We start from the raw sequence: 17,635 nt of genomic DNA on the forward strand, positions 1-17,635 counted from the left end.
ACTCATTTTTATTTTGCTTAATAAGTATTTGCCAGTCAACAAGGAAACTAATCTTAAGACCAGCAGTACCACAGAACTGGGATGAAATTATGCTGGTACACACCTGAACCTCAGCACAGAAAAGGCAAACAAGGAAATTTGCTGCTGCTGCCATAATTCTACAGGGCAGCAGAGAGGGAAGGGAAAGGTTTGAAACCTGAGCGACAGAGCAGTGCACCTGAACTGCTGTGGAGGCAAGAGGCTGAATGACACCCAAAAGGCTCCCTCAGGGTCAAAAGAAATTAAGAAGAAAAGATGTGCGCACACTGCCTCCAACCTACATACAAAGATGGAGTACATCAGTAAATGTCGACTTGCCAAAGAACAGTTAATTTTCACATAATAGCAATGAATAGAATTTGATGTACTGAAACTCTAATGGGTTTGTGATCATTGCTTTAAGCCCTGACTTCCGCAGATGTTTGGCTCATACCATATGCTTCTTCAATAAGAGCGCAGTAAGGATTGATGCCAGTGCCACTGCGTTTGGATTCCTGCTCTCCAAGCCTCAGGATGTTCTCCAGCCCATTCAGTGCTACTTGCACTATCTTTGAGTCCATTACTGTGAGGAGGTCACAGAGTGGTTTGATGCAACCCAGTTCTACTAAATACCTGAAAAACACCACATGTAACACGGTAAATTGTCCATAAATTGTAACTGATGTAGCCATTTAAGCACTCAGCATGAAGCATCAACTCAACTGGAGAAATTATAAACATCTATTTGTATCTAGACAATTCTGCTGAAACAATGAAAATAACTTTAAAATACCTTCTCTGTGTCTCTATATATGAATATATATGAAATATTAATTTAATTTTGTAACTTAAATTTATAATTCTATACTTTATTAATATATTATTTTAATATAAACTATATTAACATATTTATACATTATTTTATTTTAAAATATTTAAGCATAATGTACTGTTAGAAGTCAAACAGGAAAAACAATCCACACGATGACGCCCTTGTCTGAGAGGCTGAGCTATTCCCCTCCAGATTGCTAATGCATTTCGTCACACTCTACAACAACAACTAGGAAATTAGTTTAAAAGATACATTTAATTTTTTCACATAAGAGAAATGGCTCAATTAGTGAAATAAGTATTGCAGCTGAAATTCTCATGTGTTTTCTCCCTAAAGGAATTAATGGCTCATTCTTAACTCAGAACAAAGATGTGGTCACTCTGGAAACAAACACTACAAGCATACAGAAAGGTTTTCCAGTTTCCAGGTTATTAATCTGATTTCTTGCACAAACACTAATTCACCCAACTGCATTGAAAGACTTGAACTATTTCATACTTGATCTGCTCAGCAGAGCCTCCAGATGTTGCATTTGTGATTGCCCAAGCAGCTTCCTTCCTTGTCCGAAACTCAGCCGTTTGCAAAATATTTATAAGAGCTGGAAAGATATGGGCATCTATGACTGTCTGCAAAAAGAAATGACATGTCAGGGTTAAATAAAAATTAGAAAAAAATTCATTGTCCCAAGCTAATTTAATGTCTATGCTCACCACAACACGTTTAACAATGAAGCGTTACTTATCAAGGGGCAAAAACCAGTTTTCAGTTTTGCATTCAAAACCCTAGTTATCACTGGGGTCTGTGCTTATGACAAAAGAATTCAAAACATGTTCAGACTGAAGTGATTGCCATATATAACGTGTTACTTAATCATACTTTGACAGCAAGAGAATGCCACACTTCCCTTATTTTTTCAGGTAGTGAACCACTCAGTTATTAAGTCAGTAAACCAAAGACATTAAGATCCCCTAAATGGAGGAAAAAACTTCATAAGCCTGTGTGTCACCCTGTATTTCCACTGGGTGAGACAACAGAGCAAAAACAAGTCCACAAAACAAGCAAGCACCAATATGTGCCTTCCTGGTGAAAAGAAAAAGCAACAGATGGTTCAGTAGTATTGGTTAATTGCTTAGCCCAAACTCATGTGAGTCAAATGAGTATTTAGTCAGCAGCTCAGAGTTTCTAGTAAATTCCTCTGGAAAGAACCTTTTGCAGTAAGACACCAATTAAACTCAGTTTAGTTACACATGTGTGACAGGGATCTGAAACACTTTTGGTAAGGCTGATTCAAAGAAGCAAGAGTTCAGGATTACATTCTTAAATTAATGGTTTACAAATATAAGTCATCACAGAACTGCTAAAGACAAATTCAAAGAAAGCCAGAGATCCTTTTCAAGGAGCTCCACAGATGAAAACTAACAGATTACATACAGCAAAAAACTATAGTCAATTTACAGTGTGGACAGTTAACTAGTGGAAAAAAAAAAAAACCTAACTGTTTGATATTTCTTTTACTGTTCCAATCTGTCTGGGCATCCACACCAGATCTACTTTGTAAATCCATGTTCACTCATCAGTTGTATAATATCAGTCTCGTGAACACAGTCTCCTTTACCACAGAATCTGCACTTCTTGTACAGCAGACTTCAGCCCTCAAGGAAAATCACTTATACTTCCATCATGCCATGTTATAGTAGATTTGTACTTTGCCAAGAATATTTGGCAAAAAGCTCTTAACTGAAATTTTTGAACATGAATGATGGAAGTGGTAGATCATAATCAGGAACCGGCTATTAAAAAAAAAAAAAAAAGAAAGAAAATATCTTTGAAAAAGATAATGCCTTTCCCCCCCCACCCCCAACATATTTTACTAGGCAAAACACACAATTTTTTTAAATATACAAAAAGTAACACACTGTAAGGGTAGGTGGAATGCAAGAATATCTACTTCATTAAGGTAATCAGATCAAGGGCCTTTTCGGCTCAAAGGGAGATATAAGTAATAGGAAAGTAATAAATAAAACACAGTGACACAAACCTGATAAGACAAGGGATAAGAGAGACAATCACAAAGAGGGAAAGTCTCCATTCACTAATTAATGGGCCATTAAGAAACTACAGGCACAGCTTTGCAGATAGCCAGCCTGGACTTTTTAACTGATGAGACAGGGACAAGTGACTGTGCAAAACTTAATAACTCATCTTTTCTCAACCATCTTACTACATAACCCCCCTCTCTAGGCCATGGGAGCGCTGTAAGGCTTAGGTACTAGTAACCGAGACTGGCATGATTGAATTTGGGCCAGCAACTGAATCAAACCCCCATATCTCCCAGGGTCAGCAACTGGACTGGGCAAGGGTCTCAGGCTCAGTAGCTGAAGGGGCCATGCACCAGGGAGCATCTTTTTGGGGTGCCCGTAAAGGGTGAATTCAGGGCCAGCAACTGGTGTCAGACCTTGGGTGAAGGGACCCCTGCAACCGGAGCTGGTGAGGGTCACAGCACTGATGCTGGATCACAGTGCATAGGGCCCATGTGCCTGGATGCCAGCTGGAATCCAGATTTTGCATCTCTTGGGTGAGTGCTCTTATTTCTAATTCTACTTATTTATATTCCTATTTATTTCTGTTTCTTATTCTATTGTATTTTGTTTACTTTCTGCTCTATGGTGAAGCCATCCATCTTTACCCAAGGAGAACAGGGTAAAACAGCACAATGAATTACAGCCTCTCATAAGGCCCTTCACTGGAAGAGACTGGCTCAAGAGAGAAGCAGATTAAAGCAGATTATCAGTCACTATATTTTTAAGTTTCCTACTGCTTGACATGCAGTGTTGTCACCACCTCACCCTCACTTGAGTCCCAGTTAAAGGTACTTAACTGTCCCTCTGTAGCACAGCAAAGTTTTTCAACTAGCAGTTTGTTGACAACTCTCAGAGCTTAGTTGTTTGTTTTTTTTAAAAAAAAAAATAGATTAAGAAAATAGTTTGCTTTAACTTTAATATCTTCACAGGATTTCAAAAGTCCAGTTAAGCTCAAAGGTGGAAACAATAAAGCATTAACACAAAGAAAGTCCTAGCAGCATCTGTTATTTACACTTCATGTCTTACAGCCTTGCCCACAGCAGTTACTCCTGAAAGCAAACTAGAATGCCTAAGCATTCCTGCCTCTGTGACATTCTACAAGGGAACAACAGGTATTGTGGAAACACGCCATGTTTGCCTTTCAGTTATATTCCTTCTAAGTGACAACATAGTAAACTGCTGAAACAGAATTTGGTTTTGTTTGTTTGTTTTTTTCCTTGAAGAAAAGAAACCCCCAGGCAGAGCAAAACCTTAAAAGAACTGTGGTAGAATGAGGTACCTAACACCTTCTAAATCCTCAGAAATTTTAATTCAAATTTCTTTACTTTTTTAGCATTTCTATATTGTGTGTGCCTGACACATGGAAGCGTGTTGAAGACTAAAGTAATGCAGTGCATATAAAAATGTGCAAGATAAACATATCTTTCAAACAAAATGACCACAGGGGATTTCAGTTCAACAAGAACTTTGTGAAAGAAATAAAAAGGAAATTAAAAATAAAAAAACCACATGTTGTAAACTAAGGACTGAGGTACAAACTACTGCAGATCTCACTCTTTGTCACCTGTTCAAACGTTCCACTATTCCTTGAAAAATGAAAGGTGCCTGTGCCATCCATGAAAATAGCAGGTAATTTCTTCATACGTACCATAAAGTAAAGGATGTTTAAACATTCTTTCTTAGCTGCTGACATGTTGTAACACTTGTGTTTATCTATGCCCTCTAAATGTGACCGAAATTTTTCAAGGAGTATAACAATAGGCCAACAGGACAACCAAAATTCAAAGAAACACTCCCAAACCTGTAACATTTTTAGCAGTTCTATATGGATTTTTACAATCCAAATAATTCTTGTGCTTGCACGTAAAAGCAAAACATAACACCCTGCTTCCAACAGCAGATGCACAGGAAAGTGTAAACTCCATTCACTTTTATTTTTCTCCTTTTAAAGTATTTGCGGTCATAGTAATGAGTTCCAGTTTGACTACACCTGTATGAGAAGATGTGCTCATTTGTCCTAAATGCAGCACCTACTGATTTCTCTGATGCCTCTTCCTTCAGGGACGCTGCTCAGAAGATTAAGAATGATCATTGCTCTGTCACCTTCTCAGATGCCACCCGTGTTTCTAGGGCATTCTGCCCTATCTCCTGTCGCTTGTCTCATAGTTTATGTAGTTGTTCCTCATATGAGATCCAGCTGACATTTTATGGTCACTCCTTACTACCCATTCCTACCATATCCTTTGAAGGTGGATCTACACACTAGGCAAATTAAATGTTTATACTAGAACCAGAATCAGGACTCCCCACACCCCTTTTTTAAAAAAAATCTCTTTCCTGATTTTTTAAAAAAAAATCTCTTTCCTGATGATTTCTAATATTTACATTGGTTTTAGGCAGATAGTATTAGGTACTGAAGTGGTATCTCCAAAATACATTAGAAATCTCTTTTCTGCATCATAGGTAATCCATTAAACTAACACTGTAATTTTTGCCCAGCTGCACCTATTCACATTTGTTGGAACTAAACTCCATCTTGACTTGTAAGTAACAAGTCTTTCAGGAAACTGAATTTTAATTGAAGTTTGAATTATCAAATGTAATTTGAAATTAAACTGAATTGTAATGCTCTGTTCCTTCAGCAAATCTGGGCCTCATTTTTGAAGTGTCAACATTTTTTGTGGTTTGTTTTTGGCGGTGTTTGTTTGGTTTGTTGTTGTCAGTTTGGTTTTGTTTTGTGTGTGGTTTTTTTGTGGTTTTAGGGTTTTTTTTTGTTTGAGTTTGGTTTTTGTGTTGTTTTTGTTTTGTTTTGTTTTCTTCCTGTTTTCTTTTGTTTGTTTTTTAGTAGATGGTATCCCTGGGCTGTGGCCCTCCAAGAGTATTGCCTGTCTCATGGAAACATCCTATCCTTCTTGTTTATTTTAATCAAGCTTCTTCACTTTATAGTATCTGATTTTTAAAGAGTGAACTAGATAAAAGTGAATTGTTAGAATTTAATTTCATCTGCATAGATGTTCAATCTACATACATCCTAGTCAGTGCTGGGAAGCAGGTCTTCAGCAGTAGTATATTTGACAAGTATTTTGAGCTGGTCAATACCAAGGGAATTTTCTTCTCCTCCTCTGGTTTACCACAAATAAATCTCTTACAGTATGCAAAAATACACATATACATTTAGCATGCATGTATCTACATATGACTCATCACATAAACGTGAAAGCAACCAAGCCTTACAGGATGACTGTTTTCCTGCTCCTGCAAGCCCTCTCATTACCTTTAACAAACCAAGATCATAGTCACCACTCTAGCTGGCAGCTGTGAATACAGCCCTACTGCTATGATCTCCTCCTCCTGGCTGAAAATTGCAGTTCATAGACACTTCTCAGTTACTTGCGTTCCAGTTACCCTGTTTACTGATTCAATTTAGAATGGCTTTTTAAATAACACAGCAAATATTTGTAAGCCAAAGCTACTTAACATGATGGCACGACTACAAAACCGCTGCCATCCAAGAGTCAGGAAGAGAGCACTTCAAATCTCAGTTCTAATGGACTTTTATGTTGTTGACACAGACACTTAAGCCTATATACTCCAAACTGCGTACAAAGCAAGCCTTCAGCTAGTGTATGCAAGGTTGCTACTTCTCTCAGGAAAAACCTGCACTACAATGAACAGCACCTTGTTGAGGTGTCTCCAGTTTTAGGGTCTGTTCTCCAAAAAACAGTAGCAATATATACCGCTTACTGCTGAGGTTTTCCAGCAGAATAAAGGAACTAAAGGTGTTCTAGCTCTGCTGCCCTCAGTGGGGTATGATGCACGGGATTCACCACATCTAGAAGCCGGGAAACAGGTGTTGTACTTAAACCCAAACTTACACCTGAAAAAGATCCATCTTTGACTTCTGCAGGTCCTCAAACAAATATAATCTTGTCAGCAATGCCATGTTTTCCTCCTAACTGAGACACTTTTTGAAATCCTTCCACCATAAACATCACGTGAAGATTTCAGACCACTCATGCAAGCTATGGCATAAATCAATCACATTTTATATTTAAGTAATTTGGTACACAGTTTGCCTGTGTAAACCCCAGCTCTGTGTGAATCATGTCATCCTTTTTACACGTCCCAAGTGTTACTGTGGTCTTTTTGGAGAAGAGCTTCTGACAACTCTTAGCTTGTATCTTTACCCGATTTGTAAAAATCTATTTCATTCAAGAGTTTCTAAAACAGACAGGCAATGTATCATTTGCTACACTTGCCCATGTCATATTTCAGCAAGGACAGGAAACCCTAAAGGAGGAAAAATACAGCACAGATCTTCTTGCTACCATGCCTAGCCGTACTCAGGTTTCTAGATGTTCTTGTGAGAATTTAAGGCATATTAGAAAAGAAGTGATAAGTTAACCTGTCAACAGGAGAGAACTCCTATGATGTCTTCACTGCCAGATATGGAAGATTGTATCTGATGTACTGCCTTTCACAGTTTTTCAAAGTTAGACACAGAACATTTTCTGAGGTATGTGATAGCCTTTCATACCCTTCAGAAGGGTCGACAAGTCAGGATTTAGCTTCAGTTGTGCAGCTCTCCTTCTGACTCCCCGGAAGATGTAGTTCCCCTTCTCCCTGACTGGGGAAGCTATCCACTGAAGTACAGCAAAGCTGTATACAAACTAGGAAATTAACAAACAAAAACTATACTTAGTGACAATCATGACTGCATCAGGATACACACAGCCACCCCAAACCTTATAAGCACAGAAATAAAGAGGGGAAAGACTGCTGTATTCCACCACACACTTCTGTTGCCTAGGCACTGCTGCTAACACACTCTGAAAGGCTTTCACTTCCACCTTTGGTGGGGAAAAGAAAACAAAACAACAATATCCTGTGCTTTAACATCAGCTACAAAAGAAAGTTCAGCACTTTCACACTTTTCATGCACATTAACTTATATTGCCTTAACAGCAGAAAGAGTTTACTTGATTGTGTTTGAGTGCAAATCTAATGGTGATAGGCTGCTGTCTTAGCTTTTAGAAATGGCAGTGAAAGCCTTTGGAGTCTGCTACCAAACAGCATTGTAGGCAGTATGAAAGTGGAAATGAATATAGAAGTCCGTCCCTCTAACTTTATGTTTCTATACTTTAGAGTGGGTGGATGGAGGGAGTGTAACCCAATGCAATCTTAACACTAAATATAGTTCTGTCTGTTAATACTGTTAATATTAGTTATGTAAAATACCTATAAGATTTACAGATTTTTTTTTTTTTCTTGGTGGGCAGAAGGGATTGCTGGATTACAACTTGAGCACTACCCAAAGTTTCTACAGTATTCTAACATCCCGACTGCTCTGGACCAACAACCCACTAGTTAGATCATGTGGTGAATTGCACTAATGTTGTTTACTATGCCAAGGCAGACATTTCACTTTCAGGAAAAAATTACCACATGCTGAAATTACTCTTGTCTGATTTCTGGCTAAATACTGTGCATGTTCAAAATCCAGTTAGTATAATAGAGACTGGAACACATTTGGCTACAGTCTATGACCTCTAGTAGGAACTGAAGAGCAATTAGGAGGGACTGGGGAGAAAGGAAAATAAGTTATTTAGCTTTGAGCTGCATCTAGAATTTTAGAATCCATTCTGTAAGGAAGAACAATTCTCAAGAAGTAATGTTATAATTTGTTGTAATGTGAAATTACTTTAGAGAAAGAAAAAAAATACCTCAACCCACAGATGAAATGGGTTCATCCATGAACTTAGTTAAATCAGATATTCTCCCAGATGGGAATTATCCTTTGTCCTCACTGCTACTGAAAACAGACTAGACTTTTATTCTCCATTTTAGCATATGACTGTCCTCAAGGAACACTACCAAACAGCATTTTCCAACTTCAGAAATGATTTTAAAGTGTTTTTCAGCTCAAATATTTACAATGATTTTGACATTGAGTAGGAGTTGCCTGAAGTTATACCTCAGAGTAGTTTTCTGAGAAGAGCAGACATACCAGCTCTGGAGATTAAAGGAGGTGTCATAACACCTTGTATCTCACATGACATTCTCTAGGTTGAGACTAAATAATTAGATCTCTTCTGGAATTTGTTACACATCTGTGATGAGAGTCGCTTTTCAACACAACATAATAATTGCAATTACACCTGCAATTGCCAATTTTACTTCCAAGAAACAGCGGTCTCAAGATCTCCAATCAAGCATGTTGTAAACATTGGAGAATGTCCTTTACTTTATAGCTTTTCCCTAACAGGCTTCCTTCTGCAGTTTTAAAAATCTAAGCCTCATCACCGACATGATTTGCTATATCTCTTAATTCCCAGGACAGCTATCTCCTGCTCAGAATCACAAACACTATTTTTTAATTTCATTTTTATAACAGCCAGTATAGATTAAATTGGGTATGCACTTAGGCCAGTCAGTGTTTTACTATGTAGCATGTGTGTGCTCAAAGGCAGATCAATTATTCTGAATGGGGCCTGAGGGATTATTAAATGAGCTATAGCTTTCACTTTCAAGAAGCTGCTTCTCACATTTTTTTCCCTAGACTTGAGTAATGCATCAACATGCTTTCAACCTTGTCTGTGACACATACTAAGGCAGCTGCTTTAAGGTGGATTCCTTTAAATCTACATGTATTTTAGTGTTTTGGTTGACACTTCCTGGTGTAAGAATCCTCAGAAAGAAAGCTCCTACCCACAAAACTGCAACAGAGTTAAAGGGGTTTTTGTACTTCTAAAGAATCCCTTGCTAGAAATGAGGGTGCAATACTAATGGCTCACAGCATTTATTTCCCTCTCCCTACCTTCCCACCTTTGCAAGTCACAAAGCAATTCTTATCTATTCTCAGTAGAAAGAGAGCAGATCTAAACCAAAGACACCCAAAACCCCTTAAAAAACTACTAAACACACACATGCATAGATTTACCTAATTGTTTAGCTAGATTAGGCAAATGTTTTAACAAAGGAGAGATTATTTTATCCCTACTTATTTTTAAATAAAGATGTGACAACAGTTTAGAAGACAGAGAATTAGCAAAGGTACAATTAAGACTTTCCACCTAAAACCTCACTTGTACATATCTGAGAAGTGGATACCAGGCATAAGAATACCGTACCAGGTATAAGGATACAGGGACAGGCACTTCTTCATTTGAACAGGATGACATGGTACAGTGAATACTTATGTAGAAGTCACAGAGGTGAATACACTATTGGAATAGCTTCTGGTGCACTAAAATTTAAGCTACCTCTAGGACTCTTCATAACTGCATTTTCAGTAGATCAAGAACATGAAAATAGAGAACCTTAAGTTTTGAAAAAATGCTCTACTTTATATTACCACTTCCAACACTTATTTCTTTATGGAATGACCTGTATGGGTATCTGATTTTCTCAAGCTCTTTTCTTAAGTCTGCCACATTTCTTTATGATTGTGCGTCCTGAAGCAGGCTCTCTGGTACACTTGGGAAAAAATACAAAGTTAAGAAAATGTATTGGGCTGGACTGTTCCCCAGAAAATACTCTCACACTTCCCAGGAGAAGCAGAAATAGCCTTCTAGAGAGAAAATACTACCACACCCTCTTTTTAAGGTGGTAGCAGCATGGATAAAGCAACCAAAAGATCCTACACTGCAGAAAATCAAAGGCAAAAACATGTTTATCGTAATACAAGCAGTAGTAACTACTTTCGCTGCACTGCTAATTGCACAGAAATTACAGTTGCTGATGCAGGAGAAAACAGTGGTACAATTGCTGATTTTACACCGCACTTTTTCTTAAAAAAAATCAGGTAATCCACAGATTAACACACAAGCCACAATAAAGGCAGAATCAAAATACTTGGAGCTCTACCAAGGTTAGACTAAAGTAACCATATCGTTCTCTATATCTGACAGAAAAAAAAAACCATGATCTTTGGTGGTAAAAGTACAATCTTGACTGAGAAAGCCAGAGGAAATACAACTGCAGGAGGTTTCTCTGCTCAGGTTCCACAGACAATAAGGACCTACAGAGCTTTCCACCTCCGTAAGTTTTATTTTCTTGCCTACTCATTTCCTAACATAAGTACCTCTGATGTTAGATGAGCATTCGCTCTTAATTCCAGGAGGCTCAGCAGAGACTGAGTTAACTTCCACAAAAGTATTAACTTTATTTCCTGTGATTTCCAAGATGAAGATGAAGACCTCATTCAAAGTATTAAGACCTTAACACTGCTCATTCAGCAGCTGAATGTTCTTTGTAAGAAAGAATATATAACCGTAAGATTACAGGTGCCACCTGCAAGGGATATAATACACTTTTTCCTCAGGAAAAACCTGTAACCTTTTTACAATCTCCTCAGGTTTTCGAGTAAATCCAGCCCTTAGGTGAAGAGGGTTAATTAACCACTTCATGCTCATTCTGATCATACATAATGAATAATTCAGAGCCATCAGATTTAAGACTAGCAAGTGTCAGGCTGCCTCCCAAGGAAAAGGACATAACAGAAAGAAGTACTGCTTGGCCACTTTTGCCAAGGTATTACAGGATTTTGTTTACATTCTGTGTGAACATGCATTGTTTCTGTCTGGTTACTTATGAGCGAGACAAATATTTCTAATGCCTAATATTCCTGCTATTTATTTCTATCCCTCAAAGAACAGACATCTCCAACTGGACTTCCATATATATTCTGCAATCTCTGAAAATCCTCTCTGTACCCAGTGTGGGAGAAGATCGTTAAGAAATGTAACTTCAGAAGAGTTTAATCTGATTTACATGAAGAGACTTTCATTCAACTGCCTTGATGGGAATCTTGCATATTTATCAGATAAAGCTTGGTTTCATTATAAACTGTTTTGCCATCGCTTTCGAAAAAGAGAACTAATGAGGAACTGTCCTTGAAAGGCAAGCAAAAAATTCCCCTAGTACAGCTGTTCTGGAAAAATTCAGTTGGGGATAGAGGAGGTGGGAGATGAAAATTTAGCAGTCTCTCCTTTATCTAGTCAAAGAAAATTTCTCTGGGGAGATGTTCAATCTCTTATTTATACCATCTGGAGACAAGTCCTGGGAGTTCTTCCTGACAGCTGACACTAAGTCCAGACTCAGAACAAAGATGGGGTCTTTTGGAGGCCTAATTGTAAAGACTGACACAAGGGAGCAAGACTTCCATTTACTTCTGTGTGCTACCACTTAACAGGAAGAAGTGACAAAATTCGGTGTAATCAGGAAAGACAAATCCCAATGCAATATGTTAGATAGCCTCCATTATTGTTCAGTTTAATAAAAAGCAATTTTAGATTTGGCTAAGCACAACTATCCATATCAGGAATTCTAAGAAAAAATAAACAAGAAGAAACTATTATACACTGTCAGTGTCTGCATCTGGTGGTGAAATTAAGAAACTTGTAAAGTTATTTGATTCTCAAAGTTTTTAGCTTACTCCTTTCTTACTTAAGAATTTCTGTATCGTGGTGATTGTCAAAAGCATGAAGCCAGTTATTTAAAACAAGGTTTTCTTGAGCTTGGTCTTATTTTGTCATTCTCTAGCATGACACTCTCTCCTCCCTTATAATCTGCAGATAATTATAAAATACATAATTTTCATTTGAATCTGACAGATGACTGAGCCACTGAAATATTCTGATTACCCACAGAGACTATAATATATTTCCACTTATATGTAATTATGTATCTGTGACTGTGTATACATAAAAATATCCAATTTATACACAAAAAAAAGCAGTGCATCATTTGACGTGTGTTTCTTCTATCCTGCAAGACAAAGATTACTGATCATAGCTGAAAAGGTTACCTGGATCTGGGCTCTGTTCCCAGCTGTTATATTAGATATTGTCCAGCATGCTTCCTTTTTGATAGATTCTTTTGGGCTGCTTAGCAAGTGCAGTAAACTCTGCAGGGCTGAACAATTCAGAATTACCTGAATACAAAAGAAACAAAAACACAAACCACACCTTAGAAGAAAATTAGAATACAATGTACTCAAAAAAATCTATAAAAAGTATATCCTACCAGATGATATCAAAAAGAAAAAACCAAATACCACAACCCACATCCCCCCCCCGAAACCCCACTAAACAAAAAAACAAAACAACAACAACAACAAACACAAAACCAAACCAAAATAAACAAAAAAATACCCCGCACCACCACCAAACCAAAATCAGAGAGCAAGAACCACAAAACAAATGTTTGTATTTTATATGCAGGAAAGCTAATAAGCAACAGAAGTGAGTGAGTGATTTAGATCATGCCTTCATTATGATTTCAGTGCAACCTGAACACGAGAATATACTAAGCCCATTATAATGAAACAAAAATAAGATTACAGTATTTTCCTGTATTCTTTTTTCCTATATTTTTGTATACCTGGAAGCTCCAACTACTTCTTTCTGCATCAGCTGGCACAGTGAGGAAGACTGGTGCCAGTGTTGTGTCCAGTGACATTATGAATGAGCAATTATTATTTTAAAACTGTTAAAAAACGCATCTGTACAGAGCAGAAAAGTTGCAGGAAAATCTGCATTTACAAAATAAAGATTTTAAGTCCCTGAAGTAAAAGAGAGAATGCCCCAGAACAGGTATGTTACAAGATAGAATACTTAATTATGTAATGTTCAATAGAAAAGGGCATAACAAGATTCAATGACTGAAAAATAAAAAGAAAATTTTAAAAAAACCCTAACTTCTTTCAAGTAAAAAATTTAGAAGAGTCTACTAAGCAACATGGTAGTTTTGCCTTGTATGGCAAAAGCAGGCAGCTTAGAAACACAGTGTGATATAGAACTTTATGAGGATTTTTTTTGTCTGTTCACAGAGGTCAAAAGAAAGAGTATGAAACTGAATCATGGTGATGATTTCTTATATTGGAATCTGAATTCTCAGAGTCATCTCTTGCTCTGACTCCACACATACTCATAAAACCTTTCCATTCCAAAACTAAAATTTAAAAAAGCAAAGATTATTGTTCAGGACTTTATCAGGTATCCACTGGGACAAGAAAGATTTATTTTTTCCTCACACATAGTCTATGGTTTTGGCCATCCCCAAGCACTAGCAATTGTTAACTGCTAGAAATGAGAGATAAAGCAAAAGCAGCTTTGTGCTCTGAGCCCGTACAGAGAAGTTTTCAGGCAACTGTCTGGTATGTTGCTGACTTACTCAGACACATATCAACTATCAAAATCCTTCTACCTCACACACTTGATTAAGGATTTTTATTTGAGTTCTGGACCCCTCTTTAGCACACAGCGTAATCTGTGGGCAGGACTATCAAACTATCCTACCGAAGCAGTTCTCTAGAATGCTTATGGTATGCTCCTCTTAAAAAAATTGTATGCAACAAAATGTTTCAACATTTTCTTGAATTGAAATCTAAGATTTATGCAGTATTTAATAACCTGCATTATATGCAATTTAGTGATCCCTTATGGTTTTATTTTCAATGAAACTATGAAATCACAAAACGCACCTCATTCTTATGACTGATCTGCAAAACAAAAGCCACTGAGAAAATACAAGAGAGCCCATGCAATTCAGCTAGAGAAAAAAATATTGTAACAATCAAAAGGTCATGTTAACCTCCTCCAGCACTAATGACAATATATTCAAAGTGTCCTGCTGCTGCTGACTTATCTTTAATCTCATTGTTACAGGAGGACAAAATTCCAAAATTCATACAAACAAAAAAATAAGCATTGAAAGAAGCCTCAAGGTTAGGAACCCGGATTTTAACTTCAGTATAATTTACCTGGAAAAATTAAATGCTTTGATTGGGGAATCATAAACTTTAAGCAGCTACACCTCACACCTCTAACTGCTACACCACTGCCTCCTGGATGTCCATTTCCCTGCCTGCACTGCACACACTTCCACATTCACAACAGCTACCATTTTCTGATCACATTTCCATCATCAGCTCCAGTAGAGTCAACAGCCCACCACAGTCTTTGAGCCTGTGACTTCAATCCAATCTGGTTGTGCATTTGTCAGATAGCTCTGCACCATACAGCCATGCTTTTTAGTTTGCCAACTAGAGATGGAGGCCAAGAGACAGTAAAGTTTCAAAAGCAGTGGCCTACTCTGTGCTGTCCTTCCTCATATTACCAACTGAGCATCACAAAAGAGTGTCAGAATGCACAAAGTGGGAAAAATCTCTAACATCAGCAGAAGCCCTTTACTGGAGCTTCCGCTCTATGTGTAAAGAGGGACTGTCACCAACAGGTAACACACATATGCAAGGCACAGACTCTGTGCTCCCAGTTTTTTAACTGACATGAGCTTCTGTCTCTTGTAAAACCTACCAATCAGCAGGATGACCACTTAGCAGCTGTGAAGCATCAAGTTTCCTGGCTCCTTTAATTCTGATACAGTGGTGGAAGTAACTGCCTCCTACCAATGCTTCTCCAAGTATATGCCCAGACAGTTACATACCATCCAAAATCTAAACAGGTACTCTTTTTTGTTATATTCATTATAAACTGTCAGCAGCATCAAATGTGACAAGCCTTTGATGGCCCTACTATGGCACATAATTCAGCATAAAATTCAGCCTAAGATGGCAGACTTGCTTTAAACAAACCAGAAAACAAACAAAACCACCATACCTTGAAGAATACTACACAGCTACACACAAATCCCAGACATAGCTATATAAGAATTACCAACAGTTCAGGACTGAACAGAAAAACTATAAAAACCACATGTTTTGAGGCAACTACTGTCACCAATCCTTTCACTTTCAAACTTCAAAAGGAACAAGAAGAGATGCTTGTAAAGAGGTTACCACAACTAACAGAAAGACGAACAGCAGTACAACATAGGAGAAAGTGAATCCATACCTGGGTCTGGATATCATCTCCTGTGACAATGTTCCCAACAGCTCGTAAGGCAGGAGATACAACTTTGTAGTCGTTGTGCCTAAAATTACCAAAGAAAGACCTAAGTCTTAACCATCCTGAAGCATCGCCATCTTTACATCCTCAAGGAAGGAACATCCATCAGTCAGGGGAAATCTTCCCTGCTAAGTATGACTTAACATTTCCTATCTCCATTGAAACACTGAAATTTTAAACTAATAGTTACTCTTTCTAGGGTTTCTAATTATTTAGGTCTTTAGGTATCACTCAGCAGCATAAAAATTTGAGATTAAAAGACTAAAAGTACTTCAGAGTATAGGTATCCTTGGGAGGAAAAAATAAATCAGCTTTAACTATGAAACACACTTAATGTAGCATGCACAAAGGCAGAGAATGAGACAGAAACACAGACAGAAGCTGTGTGTTTAACTCAATCATGACCCCACACAGCTGTTCGATCATCTTCTGTCATCATATGCATCCCAGTCCGATCATTGTTAAATCAGGCTTGGAATAAGAAGGGTGAAGAAAGGAATTTTTTTTCTCAAATGAAAACCTTTCTATGAAGTTACCTTAGGTAATACATTCTATTTGTTAATCCAGCATAAAATTTGCTTTAATCTTAAAAGCCTTAATAGTCTTCTTTATTTAAATCACTGCAAACCATTATTTCTTGTTCTAAATGGTCCAGGTACTTCTCTCAGACCTGAAGAAATGGCTCAGAACAAGGCCAGTCTCTCTGATCCAAACTCCCATAAGTACACTTAACTGGCTTGTATGTACTTTTCTACTGTATGCATGCATGTACTTTTCTACTGTAAGGGTTTAGGAGATTCTTTACATTTCAAGACCCTGGTGCTGTAATTTCTAGTAAGTTTCACTATTTCTTACATTTCTACCTTTGATATCCTTCAGCAATTTCATTGGCAGGTAATCATAACAACTACCTCAACGGCACAGTGAAAATTCCAGCATATATTGTTGATTTTACAAAAATTCTGCTGCTAGGTGCTGGGGGAAAAAAAAGAATCTCTTAAGAAGTAGCAAAATTAGTACAAGGAAAATTCCATTGTTTCTGTTATTCGTGACAAATGAAGACTAAACACAGACAGGTAAAAATAAAACTCAAATCTTGTTTTTTGGAAATTATGTTTCAAGACATGTCTAATCAGACTTCCTATTGCTGGAACCTTGGTTTTAGGGAAAAGAGTGGATAGTGCATTTGCTCAGAACAAATTTCTTACATCAGCAATTCCACAAGTCTTCTGCAGACTCCTGCATCAATCACAGCCTGGATTTTATCATTGGGGCCATCAGACAAGTAAGACAAAGCCCAGCAGGCATCAGCTAACACATCTGTATCATTGACAAAGAGCAGCCAGGAAAGCACACTAAGACAAGGTGAAACCTGTAAGACATTAAGAAGAGATACATACATTGTGAAAATAAGAGTCAGATGATCTATTAACATGTCAGTTAATTTTGTATGTGACATTATAGTATAAGGCACTGGCATCCCAAGGTTCAATACTCAGAAGATTTCAGATGGAGGTAACACTTCTGTGCAGAGCTGGAGCTACACAAATACAGAGGAGCCTGCCAGCAGAAAAGCACTATGAGAATTCTTCAGCCTCTACAGTACAATGCCTTGCAACTTAATCTCCTACTTGCCCACTAAGATGTGCCATACTTTGCACTACAGCAGCTGAGATGTTTTGTTCTGCTGTGGGATGGTCATTTCCAGTACAGTAACAAAAAGTTAGGAGGCAACAATATAAAAACAGTGGTTGTGAACACTTGCCTAATGGACTAAATACATTCAAAACCACCAT

General features: G+C 37.6%; 1 protein-coding gene across 3 annotated transcripts in view; it reads right to left on the reverse strand.

Annotated features, from left to right (window-relative positions):
* The window catches only part of KPNA1 (karyopherin subunit alpha 1), a 61,148-nt gene that overhangs the window by 11,138 nt on the left and 32,375 nt on the right, over nucleotides 1-17,635 (reverse strand). For 2 of the 3 annotated variants that reach the window (XM_065050027.1, XM_005506267.3), the window contains exons 9-13: nucleotides 17,048-17,211; nucleotides 15,786-15,864; nucleotides 12,740-12,865; nucleotides 1,349-1,476; nucleotides 473-651 (exon numbers count right to left, since the gene is read on the reverse strand). In XM_065050027.1, coding sequence (XP_064906099.1) covers nucleotides 473-651; nucleotides 1,349-1,476; nucleotides 12,740-12,865; nucleotides 15,786-15,864; nucleotides 17,048-17,211 — 676 coding nt within the window. The other variant, XM_065050028.1, reaches the window with a different exon arrangement.

Source organism: Columba livia, chromosome 1 (assembly GCF_036013475.1).
Source record: "Columba livia isolate bColLiv1 breed racing homer chromosome 1, bColLiv1.pat.W.v2, whole genome shotgun sequence".
Classification (NCBI taxonomy): Eukaryota; Metazoa; Chordata; class Aves; order Columbiformes; family Columbidae; genus Columba; species Columba livia.